Source organism: Rhizophagus irregularis, chromosome 10 (assembly GCF_026210795.1).
Source record: "Rhizophagus irregularis chromosome 10, complete sequence".
In the NCBI taxonomy this organism is placed as follows: Eukaryota; Fungi; Glomeromycota; class Glomeromycetes; order Glomerales; family Glomeraceae; genus Rhizophagus; species Rhizophagus irregularis.
The window spans coordinates 2,331,822-2,347,271 of NC_089438.1; the positions used below are offsets into that span (position 1 = coordinate 2,331,822).

Here is a 15,450-nt window from a genome sequence, read left to right on the forward strand (position 1 = left end):
CAGAACATGATGTTCAGTTATGGAACACACCCATTACAATGCCAGATACATTTACTTCGCATGAAAAATCCACATACCAAGATGATAATATTGGTGAGATGGAGGATATAATAATCAACGAAATTCCAACTCAAGATGCAGACAATTTAGAATCTGAACCACATTATAATCTGCGAAAAAGATCAAAATCAGAAAATATAGAAGAGAGAGCTGAAGAAATTTTTGAAGAAAATTTTGAGGAGTTGGGAACAGAAATACCAGTAAATCTTGACAATATTGATCTAGATCCTGAAGATCTTCAAGGAGCATCGTTAGATGATGCTTTAGATGCTATTGAAGGAAAAAATCTACCAGAACGCGTAGCAAAGTGGCCAAACGATGCATACAGAGATTTCATGAGATTAATTGTAGAGGGTAATATATCTAACAAAATTGGAGATCAAATAATTAAATTCTTTAATAAATATAGCAATCTGGAAGAATCTCCATTACCGAAATCAACCAAAAATGGCAAAGACCATCTCAATCAAATAACTTCACCTTCATTAGACTTCAAAGAAAAAGTTGTTTCAACCTACAGCGGTATTGACATTACACTCTACTATCGTCCCATATTTCGCGCTATTCAAGCTCTTCTGCAACGACCAGAAGTAGCTAATAATTTTGTCTATAAGGGAATTCTAAAGAAAAAAAGGGTAAATTTAATAATTATGAATAACTAAAAAGAAACTGAAGATCATCACTCATATTTTTGGTTGTTTATATTCTTAGGATGATGGAAGCGAAACAAGAGTGTTTGGTGAGCCATATGAAGGCGACTGGTGGCTGGAAACGGAGAAGACTCTTCCGCCATTAAATCACCTATTGTCTATCATCTTATATTCGGATGGGACCACTTTCGATGGACTGGGCAAGACATCAGGCCATCCAGTATTTTTAACGCTTGGAAATGTTCCAAATTGGGTTCGAAACCTACCAGAATCTAAAATACTTTTAGGTTTTTTGCCTAAAGTTCAAGATTCAGGCATTAAAACTACCGAAGTCTTTCGAAGTTTGCAGCGTGAAATATTTCACAAATGCTTTAATATCATGCTTTGGCCTTTACTGGAGAAACCTGATACGTTATGTTTTGGGATTAATGGACAAGCGAAAACATTTGCTGCACGAATTTCTTTTTTTCTCGCGGATATGCTCGAAGCAGATGATGTGACCGCTACATATAAAGGAGCGCGATGTAAAATGCTATGCCATACTTGTATGGTTCTGCAAAATAACTTAAACGATATGAAACTTACACGAGAAGATATACTTTCCAGAACTCATGAAAATATGAAGGAAATGGTTAGCGCTGGACAAGGAAAGGAGTATTCTGTACATTACGTCAAAAATGCCTTCTGGGAATTTCCGTAAATATCACTAAATTTTATAAGTAATGACGACGTTGTAAAAATTTTTTTACATATATAAATTTTTTTACAGAAATCTGAATATATACGAAGCGTGCGTTCCCGACCGTATGCATCATATCGACCTTGGACTTTTTAAATATCAACTGGAGTTTACGCAGGAAATCTTAAAAAAGGTCGGAGGGTTGGAATTACAGAAGATTTTCGATGAACGTCTTCGACAAATTCCACGTTTTCCAGGCCTTAAATTGTTAAGTAAAGTAGGTCAACTAAAAGTAATGACAGCATCAGACTATCGTCATATTATGAAGATAGCGATTTTTGCTTTGGATGAAATTTTCAGCGAAGAAAATGAAATAACTTGTAAAGAACTTTGTGAACTTTACACGAAGTTTAATAAAATGTATACTATGAGCAGACAAGAATCATATACCGAAAATGAACTGAATATCTTTGAAGTAAGAAGAAAAATTTAAAAAAAATTAACTTTCTTTAAAAGTTAATAGATGATCTAACTACTAACTAAAATAGGAAGCAATCATTGATTGGTGCATAGAGTTTAAAAGAATATTCTCCCCATTATCTACTACGGATTGCAGTTTTCCAAAGCTGCATAGTTGGCGTTATCATGCAGGTAATATAATTTGAAGATGGCTATTAATTTATACAAATTTTAATTTAATTTAATTATTTTCAGTACCTGCCATTGTCAAATATGGTGCACTGAATGGCCTATCAACGGAGACTTACGAAACGCTCCATAAATTATATATTAAAATTCCATATCGAGCAACAAATAGAAAACACGTGATGCAACAACTGGTGAACGCTGTTAGTAAAAGTTTTATAAGATTTTTTTAACTTTTCTCCAACCATAAATACTAAACTATTAATATTTTTGCAGGTAAAGCGTAAAGAATTAACTCCAACTACCAGCGGCATGAAAGTCATTCGTCGTAAAACTGAAGGGTTTGGAAAAATTCTTTGGGAATTAAATCTAGACTCCATTGATGAAAAAATAAAATCTTTAAAAAAATCTGAAAATCCGCCACATCCAAATTATATTGAAGGATTGGCACAAATAATTACAGCGTTGGATACTTTTTTAGACACATCCTCGCAAGATTCAGAAAATGATTTTTTTATCAAAATTTATGATTCAGTTCATCTAGAAAGTGGAGAAATTCTAAGATCAACGGGTGAATTCCAAGGAAAAGAATGGTTTAGCAATGTCGCAGTAACTCATGCGGAGGATCAAGGACAAGACGAAGGTGCTTGGTACGGAAAAGTAAGTGAACTTTAAAAATTCGTAAGTACGATTTTACTTCGTAGTTCTTTACAAATTATTTCTTTTCAAGGTATTGCTATTTTTAAAATTCTTTCGAGGATCATATAAAGAGCCATACGAACTTGCTCTTGTTCGTTGGTTTGACATTCATCCAATAGAGCTTATAGTCTATGGTTACTCCCAATTATACTATACTGAAGAATATAACATTATTCCAGTTGAATCTATCAATCAGGAGGTTCATATAATTCCGAGGTTTAACAAAGAAAATTGCTTTCTGTTAAATAAATATATGTTCTAAATCTTCAAAATAAAATTGTATTAAATAAAGAAAAATGACGTTTCGTCATCCATACAGTATATCTAAAACGCCACTTTAGCTTTTTTCGCTAGTTTTATGAAAAGCCTTTCAGATCGACAAAAAGAGGGAGTCTTTAATAGTATGATATCTTACGGGTTGCTAGTAAATTAAAGCAATTAAACAAACTGTAAAAAATAGCAATTTATCTCATGATTTCTGTCAGTTAGTATTAGTACAGAGTTTTCTTCAGTTAGTAATATAGTGGTTATAAAAGCGGAAATCTGCAAAATCGCAGATTACCGCAGAAATACATACATAAAAAATCGGAAACTTGCAAAATTGCAGATTATTGCATAATTTTGTAAAAAATAAAAAGCAGAAATCTGCAAAATCGCAGACTTCCGCATAAATTCACAAAAAAAATGCGGAGATCTGCTAATTTTACAGATCTCCGCAGTTCTGCATCTTAAAAAATTTCCCGATGTTACCGAAAATTCTATGGAAGAAGATTACGTTGCCGATGACCAGACGGCTGACGTTGGAGTAGATGGACCTTCCTCTTCTCCTCAACAAAATATCTCTGGCAAAAATACTTTGACCTCCTCCCCGAACAAATCTGCTGCGCCAACTGCACCCAGTCACGTCGCGTCTTCTGGAAATGTAGACGCGTCCATGCATGCACCTTCAAACAAAGACTTGCAACAACCCCCTAACGCGTCGCCTAATTTGGATACCAATGGTGCTCCAGATGGCGATCATACTCCAGATCCAGTGGTGACCCTCGCCATAACTAGAGATGATTTTCAGGCTGCGGCTGCGCCGAATGCTGCCCCTGAGTCTCTCAAGAAATTCCCTACCAATAAAGCCCTTATTGAGGCTGTGAATAACCTTTTTTTAGAAACATACGAGTCATTCACTGGAAAAGCTCGTATGACTGGTTCTGGTGAGGCTAAACGCCTCATTATCCACTTCCATACCGCTGAAGCACGCGACTTGTGCGTTGGTTCCTCTCATCCTGAGTTCCCTGACTTGATCTTTTATGCCCATGACCCTCGCCAGCTCCGATCCAATAAAGATCTCCGGGCTATCCAAGTTACCGATATCCCCTTTTTTATCAAAAAGGATAACCTCATAGCCTATTTCAAAAAATTTGGTAACATTACCTCTTGCCGCCTCTTTTCCAGGCCTAATGCCAAAGTCCAGCAAGCCCGTATTGTGTATGATCACGCCGATTCAATTGCTCGTTTTACCGATCAATGGGCTGTATACTGTTTCTCCACCTGTCTCAGAATTACTCCATGTTTCTATACTGTGGATCAAAAGGCTGCGCGCCGTCAATACGTTGCTACCCTCACTCAACTTCCCCCCAATGTTAAGGATATCAATTTGGCTCCTCTTACACGTGACCTTGGCGCGAAGGCTGTCAATGTTCCTCTTTCTTTAAATTCCTACAAACCCAAAAGATGGGCCTATGTCACCTTCAACTCCCAAGAGACCATGGATGCTGCTATGGAACAGACTGTCAGCTTCCAAGGCAAAGTGCTTTTCTGGTCCTCCCCAGATAATACTAATAAACTTTGTCACAGATGTGGCAAATTGGGTTGTGCTCCCAATTTTTGCCCACTCAAACAAACCAGAAATAGAAGTCGCACTTGCGACCCTGTTGCAAAACTCAAAGAATGATTTAACGTTAATCAACCTCGTCGTTCCAATCCTAATACTGTCAATACACGTTCTCGCTCTCGATCTCATTCCAAATCTAAAGATCGATCTGCTTCTAATTCTGGACGTGTCAATAACATTTCCCACGACCGCACTAATAATGATAATAATCATAACAAACCCCTCCCAATACCTCCCAACGTGCCCGCCATAATAGCAAAGAATGATCAGTCTCCTTTTCTTCCTCCTCTCGTTCTACAGCACGTCCCTTACCCCGACAAACTCCTAACTCTGCATTATCTCCTGATGATGCTAATAACATTTTAAACCTTTTGCGAGAATTACAATGTGAAGTTGCTAACTTTCACAAACGCATCTCCGCTCTTAAACTTGCTTACCAACGGATGACTCGTATTGAATTACACCTTGGCCTTGATCCACTCCCTCTGCCCAATGAACCTGAACCAGACCTCATACAAGAAGATGCCCCTATAACTCACGTTCCGCTTAATATCCAATCTTCCACTCAATCTACACTGGCTCCCAAAAGCATTTTAGCGTGACCCTCGCCTACCTTCACTATTATTCCTGACACTTCTCTTCCTTCTTCTCACCTTTCTCCAAATGCTCCTCCTTTTACCCCTATCTCCTCCACGCAAGAAGAAATTAATGATCTCAAAAATAGTAGAGTCGCCATTGAAAGCAAATTAGACCAACTTACTGGTCATATCAAACAATTCATTAGCTCCCTTGGTGGTGCTCCCCCGGAACAAGCTGATTCAGCTTCTTCTGTTTAAATTTCTTCTTTAACTTTTACTCCCCGTTTGTTTTTATCATTGTGTTTTAATGTCGGACAATAATTTTAATCATGATACCTTTGTACGAAACCCTCCCAACCCTGATAATGTTACTGAAATGTTTTCCCATGAATCATTATTTTCTTCCTCCAGTAACACTTCCCCTATCCCCAATTCATTTAATATTTCTTCTTTTAATGTTAATGGCCTTAAAATGTATGGTCAGACTAAATTAGAAGAAATTTCTACTTTCTTTTTGTTAAAACATATTTCCTTTGGTGGTATTGTTGATACCTATCTTCACCCTAAACAAATGAAGTTTTTATCCAAACGTCTTTCTAATTATACTGTGTTCTCTTCCAATTTGGATACTTCTAAACAAATTCTTTCTTCCAGTGGTGTTTCTCTTTTTATAGAAAATTCTCTTGCCTCACATGTTCAAGATTTTAAATCCCATTCTTCACGATTACTCTCTGTTGATTTATATTTCAAAGGCAATGTTAAATTGCGTATATTTGTTATTTATATCCCTCCCCCTGCTGAAAGTGTTTTGCGCACTGATACTATTGATTTGCTTATACAACAACTTATCCTTACTAAACAAGCTGGTTTCTACCATGCTGTTTGTGGCGATTTTAATATGCATTTAGATAAATATTACCCTATTTATTTTAATCAACCCCAAATTGCTTCAAAACATATTCACTGATTATTTTTTCATCTCCTTTCTCATGGATATGAAGACTATACTCCTGTTAACCTTTCCGATTCTTTAGGCACCTTTCATCGCAATGATCAAATTACTCGCGTTGATTATGTATGGTCCTGTCCTCTTCTCAAAAGATTTGCCCTTACTGCTTGCATTTTTGATGCTCAAGACATCTGCACATCTGATCATAACCCTGTCATCACATACTATGATATGTCTTTACTTTTTGCCTCTACTAAATTGGCTCGCGCTCGTCAACTCAAGCGCCAAACCCGTCGCGTCTTCAAATTTGATACTGTAACTGATATTCAATGGACAGAATTCGCTGACAAAGCTGATGCTTTATGTGCTGTCTTACCTTCAACCTTTTCCTCCTGGCATATCAATCAAATGTGCGAATATCTTCAATCACGCATCCTTAAAGCCGCTAATGTTACTTTACCTTCTTCTACTGTTGGCAACAATTATACTCCTAAGGTTCCTAAAGATCTGGAAATCTTAACTCAACACTATCGGTTTTTAAATCGCCTATTGCATTCGATACGTTTATTGCGCAAATATCCTTCATCTTATTCTGCTGCTCATGAACATAAGTGGTCTACTCATTTAATTAGACTTCAAAACATTTTGCTATTATATAAGAAAGTATTTACTTTCATTCCTATCTTGCCCTCTTCTCTTTCATCATGTCGACAAGATAATTTCAAGTCACTTCTTGATGATTTATCCAATATTTCAAAATCCTTACGGGGATTTCATTTGCTTCAAGAGAAAGATTTTCAAGACTCTTCCATTCGCGCTCACTTGGACGATAGAAATAATAATTATGAAACGGACCTTTCTTCTTTTATTGAGTCAGCGCTTTCTCGTACCTGCCGCCATATCATTTTGGATCATGTCTTTATTGATCATCCCACTCACCCTCAATTGTTAACTGGTCATAAGGATATTGATGATGCTGTTGTTAACCATTTCCAAAATTTTGTACCTATAAAGTCCACTCCTCCTGTATCTATAGATACATTACCTGATAGATGGTCTTCTGCCTACCAACCCATGGATGATGTGTCCTCCTCCATCTATGATGCTTTAATGAATCCCCCTACCCTCGACGAATGGTTATCCACCATTTCTTCTACTCCTAACGGTAAAACCCCAGGTCCTTCCATGATTACGTATGAAATGCTCAAACATCTTGAATCCCGTACCTCGGCTCTACTTCTTATTTTAATTCACACATGTCTTTCCAAAGCTGATATTCCTGATTTATGGCGTCAAGCAATGGTTTTTCCCATTCCTAAACCTCACGAATGGAAATGTCAATTGAAAAATACTCGTCCTATTACTTTACTTGAAGTGATCAGAAAATCTCTTGTCAAACTTTTTTATAATCGCCTTTCTTCTATTATGGCTTCACATGATGTCCTCAAAGGTGGTAACTTCGCTGGTCTTCCAGGTGGTTCTTGCCGTGACCCTATTATTACTTTAGAATCTATTATCCATGATGCTGATATCAACAAAAACCCACTTTGGATTCTTTCCCAAGATATTTCTAAAGCTTTCGACTCAGTTGATCTGACAATGTTACGTTTTGCTCTAGAACGTATACGTCTTCCAGCTTCTGCTGTCAAGTTTATTCTTTCTCTCTTCACAAAACGTATTAATAGCGTTTTCACTGCTCATGGATCTACGCCTGCTTATAGGGTTCGCATTGGTATTGACCAAGGCGAAGTTATCTCTTCTCTTTTATGGGTTATTTATATTGATCCTTTACTGACTGTCTTGAAGAATGAAATAATGGATCCTTATGTTCTCTCTACACCATCCTTAATTGATTCCCCTAATTCTTCTTCTAATTTGAAGATTAATAATTTAGTATTTATGGATGACTCTACTCTTATTTTCTCGTCGAAAGCTGGCATGGAATCTATGTTATCCATTACAGAAGAATTTTATCAAATCAATAACACTTCTGCCAATTATAACAAATATGTGTTAATTACTAATTCGTTACCTTTGACTTCGAATTCCACATTACTTCCTATTACTTTTAATCTGGATTTATCCTCTTTAAATAGTATTCCCTCCATTACTATTACCCCAATCTCCATGACAACTTCTTTTCGTTTTTTAGGTGTTTGGTTTAACATTAAAAGCTCCCGGGATTTTGTCAAAAAACAACTCAAACGCGAATGTTGCTCGTTCGCCGTGACCATCCGCCCTGCAAAGCTCTTTGCCAAACAAGTTGTATACTTACATAATACTGTCCTTATACCGAAACTTGAATACCGGATGCAAGTCACTCACTTGTCTGAATCTGACTGCCACCTAATAACGAGAAGTATACGATCTGTTGTAAAGCACAAAGCAAATTTCTCCCGTTCTTTACCCAATCCCATTTTATTTTTATCACACGCCTTGGGTTTGATTAATTTGTTTGCTCACCAATGACAATGTCATATTACTAATTTATTTTTAATGGCTAATTCTTCTTCTTTTTTTATTCAATCTCTTTTTATTTATAGATTGAGTTTGATTCAATATAATTTTTTAATTCCTATTTCTCCCCTTTTAATTAAGTATTGGTCTATATGGTCTTCTTTTTTTTCTTTTAAGAAAGATTATATCGCATGCACTATTGCTCTCTTATCTTCTACTTCTTTTTGTTTGCTTCATACTCAACTTTTGAAACTTCCGAACCTAACTTTGTTGAATGGACATGTTCCTTTATTTGAATGCATGACACCTAAGGCCTTTAAAGCCTACTTCCCTATTTTACGGAAACGACAATTGTTTTACCTATCTCAACTTGTTACTCCCCAAGGAACTCATTTAATTTCCTGGAAAGCCTACTATGATAATTTGGTTGGACGACGTGGCCCTGGCCGCATCCCTTATTGGTATAAAGATATCCAACAAGTTACCACTATTCCTGACACCAACAATCGTTTGCTGGCTCAGTTTGTTACTACGCCTATGATCGATTCCTCCTTTTATGAATTGGAACCTTGTTTTTCCTCTCCTCCCACTACAAAAAATTGGATTGTCACGTTAGATGACTATGGCTCTCCCTTCTTTGGCAAACAACTTTTGGTCCAAGCAAGTCGTGGTACTTGCTCTATTGTTCACTGGGTTTCTCCTGATTGTGAATTTTCGCCTGGTGATCTCATTAGACTTTCTCCTTGCCCTGGTTGTGTTGCTCACACTCCCTTGGCTCCTTCCAAAAAATGGAATGTTGATTTAACCCTTTGTACGCCTACGGTTTCTCTTCAACATTCACTTATTCTGCCCACTACCAATGAGCGAATTAGATGTAACACTTCTGAAGTGACTTCTTCCTTTACTTGGGCTGATATAGAAGATGGTGTCCGTCTCTATTATAGTCGATTGGATTTTGATTTTGACTCTCCTTCTGATGACATTGTTGAAGCTCTTGTTCCTCCTATCACTATTGAATCTTCAGCTGCTGCTGTTTTTGCTGCTTCCCCGTTGGTCGTGTCTTCAGACTCACGTTATACCTTTTTCACTGATGGGTCTCTTATTAATCTAGGCACTCCTGATGTTTCTATGGGCTGGTCCTGGATGCAAATTGTTCCAGATGCTGGTTTTCCTAACTCTATTGCCACTTATGCTCACGGCCTTATTAAAGATAATCCTTCTTCTTCTCGAGCTGAAGCTGCCGCTCTTTACGCAGTTCTAACCATTTCCCTTCGCGACTCAGAAGTCACTATTTATACTGACTCGCAAACTGCCATCGATGGCCTTAGAAAGTGCTCTACTCATACTTACTCAAATAGCCGTCTTTACTACAAAACAACTAATTTCAAGCTTTGGGCTATTATTGAACGAACCATCCTTTCCAAGAACTTAACAGTTCTTCCTGTTAAAGTCAAAGCTCACTCTGGCAATTATTTAAATGATTTCGTTGACTCCTTGGCCAACACTGCTCACACTGCGTCATCCAGTATTTTGATCTCTGGAATGGACCTAGCCTCTGCCCATGATTTTGTTCTAACTTATGACAATGATATTGTTTGTGAATCTAATCCGCGACACCTCCTCAAATAATATTATCAAACGCAGTTAATGCGTGATTTGTTAAATTTAACGCGATTCCATTTTATTTCTTTATTATCATCTAATATAGATTATATTGTCGACTGGAAGCTTACTTGGTTTACTTTGAATTTCAGGCCTTCTCACGATGCATATTTTACTTTTGAACATGCTTCAAGACACCTAACCTTTAAATTCAAACTTTTCTTGGATGATTTACCCACATTGGAAAAGCTTAAGCGGGTTCGACCAGACCTATACATGGACGAATTAACTTGCCGTTCTTGTATCAACCGCATGGAAAATCTGATGCACCTTTTTATGTGCAAAAGACGTCGTCTACCTATGCAACAAATTCTCCAATCTTATCAAAATCATTTGATTTCCAAAATTCTGGAAGCCGGAAAACTGGCCGACATTGATCCTTCTCCATTTATTGCTAAACTCACTGCTCTTCCATGCTGGTCCTTTTCTTCTACAAATTGGTCCTCATACGCTCTTGTTCGTGGTTGTTTGCCCAAACTTTTTATCGACTTATTTGTCGATTTATCTATTCCAAGAATCTTTGCGATTAAGGTTATCGCTGCTATTCATAACAATTTTGTTCAAAAATTCAGAAAACGAATTTGGAATCCGCGTTCCTTTGAGAAAAGTCGATGGGAAAACGTGATGAACATTACCTATAAGATGAAAATTACTCCGAAGCCATTTAATTTGCCATTGTCAACGTACATACCTTACTCCTCATTACCACCTCCGACCCTACACGATTCACGTGACTCTGGAACCGATTGGTTGAAGAACTCGATGAAATATGGTTTGCCTTGGTTTAATCACTTTTCGGGTTTTATGGGTCATCTAACGGTGTTACTTAATAACAGCTTTTGCAGGATAGAGTGTCGATTTTTATAGTGGGCGCGCTATTCGTTATTTTGTTAGCATAGTTGCTTCTACTTTGGTTGGAATATATCAAGGGGGAAGATCTGGGGAAATTTAGTGTAATGCGATTTTTCTTTTTTAGATTAATTTTTTACTTTATTTTTTCTTAGGAGACTATATAGCTTTGTTTTTAGTTAGTTTTATTTTTATATTTTTCTTTTTATTTTTTGTAAATTGTAAAGTTCGAATAAATTTAATAAAGATAAAGGCTACTATGCCACGTTTGCCTGGTTTTTGACCAGTGAACGTTCTTTAATAAATAATGAAAAAAAGTTGCGAAAATGTTTCGTTTATGCATGCATTATTATATAAAACGTTTCGCAATGTTTTTTGTATAATAGCTCGTTTGGCTCATGAGCCAGCTCGAGCTTTTTGAGCCAAGTCTGTTACAGGCTCGAGCTTTTTGAGCTGAGCCTAATAACTGGCTCGAGCTCTTCCAAGCTGGCTCGTGAGCCACCAAGCCAATTTAATCATGGCTTGGCTTGGCTTAGCTTGAAAAGCTTGAGCCAGCTCATAAGCCAGCTTGGCTCGTGTAGAGCACTATTTATAGCATATCGGCGGATTTGTTGATCTGGAATTAATAAGTTTAAAGTAGAAAATTTCCAAAATAAATCGTACTTGAAATTATGCTGTAGCACAGAAAATCATCTGATGATTTATTATCTGACTAATGATCATCTAAAATTTATATCTTGAAACCAAAATTATCAGAGAAAACATAGTCGCTTAAAACCCATTTCTCCTATTAAAAACCCATATCTCACCCTTCGTTAGATAGTTAACTGTCTGTATTTAACAAGTAAGTTTTTTTTTTAAATATATATTAATAAAAAGAAAGAAATTAATATAATTTAAATATATAACTCTTTAAAATTATGTTTATTATATCTGGCATGTGCATTTGCTATGATATTATGAAGAATTTTAAAAATTTTATCAAAAAGCTTAATCTCCAGATAAATGATTGAAGAGAAAACAATAACTTAGAAATACAAGGAATAAAATAGTTCAGAGCTTATTTTTTAGGTTTTGGTTTTGGTTCCTTGGCCTTTGGATGTGTGAGTTTATATTCTTTTTTTTAAATTATATTTTCTTTATTTTGTAGGTATCGGGTCTTGGGCATTGGATAATTGAATTTCGAAAGCTTTGCTTCAAACCTTTTTTCTAAAAAAAATATTTTTATTTTTATTTGTTCTTATTCGTTTATCTTATGTAGGTATCGGTTCGGTTCACTCCCTAGGTTTTGGATCGGTAAGTTTTGAATCGAAAGCTTTGAAACTTTTTTTATTTAAAGGTTTTTTTATTTAACTAACTTATTTTCGTTTATTTTGTAGCGGTTCCTTGGACTTTGGTCTTTGGATTAGTAAGTTGCTTCGAAACTTTTTTATTCAACATAGGTCAGCAGAATCCTTAGATCCTTGGATGGAATTTCAATCGATGATAGATATTAACCTGATATTAAGAGATATAATACAAATACAATGTTAATAATAAATAGTATAAACATTTACATGATCCTTAATGTAATTTAATTCATGTACTGTATATTGTCTTTAAATCTTAAAAAAAAAAATAATAGATTAGACCTAAAATTATTTTGTGATACTAAAAAATCAGCTGATCGATGATCAGCTGAAGTAAAAAATTTATGTCGCGAAAACTAGACAAAACACACAAAAAGACCCATTTTCCTTATAAAAATTAAATCAGAATACATTAAATCAGAATAATAACTGATAATGTTGCTTTAAAATACTTACATAACTGAATACATAGAAATTACTAATGACATTTGAGGATTTTATTTAAATTTAACTTTATTTACATTTGCATGTTTTAACGTATTTGAACATTGTAAACTCTTTATTCAGAATAATATTTCTACAAATATTATCTTTTTACTTTTAATCTTTTGATTTTATTTTGCGATACTTTTAATTCAATTCTTACAATTCCTTGTCCACAATTGACGGTAATTTCCTCTTCCGTGTCTATACTATTTTTTTTTTTAATTAAAAAAAAATTTTTTAAAAAAATTATTAGTTTTTAAATTATAAATTAAATTACAATTTTACTAATTTAATATATAAACTTGCCTTTTGGGTAATTCCAGATTTAGAATAACTTCCTTGTCTGGAAAAACTGCTTCTCTTAATAGGCAATGAGATCCCTCTAAATCTTTGGGTAAATCATACTCAAATTTGACAAATATGAGTTTCGTATTATTAATATTTACATCAACAGAGAGATTTTTCACATTAAAAATAAAAATATCTACAATTAAACAGCTTTACCAAAAAAAAAGTAAATAAAATATTAATAAAAACAATTAATATTAATATAAATAAACTAATAATACCTATTACTTTCAACTTCAAAAATATTGTAAGCTGGTAATTGTGATTGTGATGGTTGTGGTGATTGTGGTGGTGGGAGTTGTACCGGTGATGATTGTTGTAATAGTAGTTGCAACGGTGATGATTGTGGTAATTGTTGTTGTAACGGTAGTTCTAGTGATGGTTGTGATAGGGGCGGCTGTACCGGGGATTGTAGTGATTGGTTTCGTGTATTCTAATTTTTTATAAAAAATTTTAATAAGTAATAATTCCTTCATTAATTTATATTTCATTAATGTAATAATAGTGCTTACAGATCATCCATTTCATCATCATCATCATATTCATCATAATCATCATAATCTTCACTTTTTGGACAGGCTTCTGCGAACATGATTGTTTTACTTAGAGGTCCGATAAATTTTTGGTTTCTCACAAAATTGTAAAATCTAGTTTTATTATCATCATTTTCAAAGTGCACAACTCCATACCTAAATATAACAAATGTTCATTTAATTAAATTATTAATTAAAAATTGTATATATTAATTATTTTATTTCATTACCTCCAATCAGGATCCTTTCTGACATGTACAAAATTGTAAGAAAATCTATTCTTCAACCATCCCTTAACGTCTTTCGATTTTATTCCTTTTAACTCTTTCGTGTTCTTACCACCGAAGAAAACTGATAATTTATGATCACAACAACATTCATGTCTTTTCTTACCTATATTATTATTAAATAAAATTTAAAATAATAAATTAATACTTTATATTAAAAAAAAGAAAAATGATTCATTCTTGGTATATACTTTTTCATATAATATATTTGATTTCAATAAAGGGATATTAAATATTATATTTTAACAAAGGAATGGGAATGTTAAAGATGAAAGGAAACATATTTAGCCTTTCGTGACGAAAGGAATCTTATTTTAGCCTTTCGTGACAAAAGGAATCTTATTTTAGCCTTTCGTGATGAAAGGAATCTTATTTTAGCCTTTCGTAACAAAAGGAATCTTATTTTAGCCTTTCGTGACAAAAGGAATATCGATTATTTTAACCAAGGATTTAGCCTTTCATAACAAAAGGAATATTTTAATTCAGCCTTTGTGACAAAGGAATAGCAAGCAAATTTACTTACCCATTTTTCTTTGTTTACTAAAATCTTACGAAACCCACATTCTTATTGTAATTCGAATGCAAAATTCGATGAATTTTATTGGTCAGTTAATGTTAATCATCATGTGAAATTAAATATTTTTTTTTTAGTCATACTCAAGTTTCACAAACCCAATTATATTGCACTATACGTCATATTTACACATCTTAATTACAAAAAAACTTTTTGTGTTACTTATCAGCCCAATTAAAAAATAAATAAACCGGATTTTGAATAGGCGTAGCACAAGATTATATTTAAACGGTACGGCAACACTAATGATGCTAAAGGTTTTTTGCTGTTCATTTCTAAATGATATTTATAAATATGATACTGAATCTTTCATCAAATTTTTAAAAAAGAATACCCAAATTAAAGATAAATATCTTGATTTTCTTCGTGAACAAGAAATAACCGGTAGTATCTTTTTCAAAATAACAGAAGAAACATTTCGAAGTTATGGGTTGAAAGGAGGACCAGTGAAGATCAGTTCTCGTAGAGTTTGCTAAAGAATGTATGGAAAATATAAAAAGGCAGTTTGCCGGTAGGCATTGATTCACACGTTGATCAACATCAACAAGTATTTTTGTTGCACAATATTGTGTACTGGTATATATCAACACTTAGTATTAATATACATGTTGTTCAATTCTAATGCTCAACACATTATACTGTTATTCAACACTATAAGTAAAACTTGAAAAATTTTGGATTTCAAGATTTACTTGAGAAAAACGAAATTTGGATTTTGTTAGACGATCTGCAGATTGCAGTTTAATTAAGCTTTTTTAAG

At 34.5% G+C, this 15,450-nt stretch overlaps 1 protein-coding gene across 1 annotated transcript; it reads right to left on the reverse strand.

The window, feature by feature from the left end:
• Positions 1-13,232: 13,232 nt before the first annotated feature.
• OCT59_002038 (uncharacterized protein) lies at positions 13,233-14,643 on the reverse strand (the record flags this gene model as incomplete). Its single annotated transcript, XM_066144215.1, has 5 exons — positions 13,233-13,446; positions 13,518-13,729; positions 13,931-13,985; positions 14,060-14,222; positions 14,640-14,643. The coding sequence occupies 5 exons, from the start codon at positions 14,641-14,643 to the stop codon at positions 13,233-13,235; spliced, it is 648 nt and encodes a 215-aa protein (XP_065995397.1).
• Between the last annotated feature and the right edge of the window lie 807 nt (positions 14,644-15,450).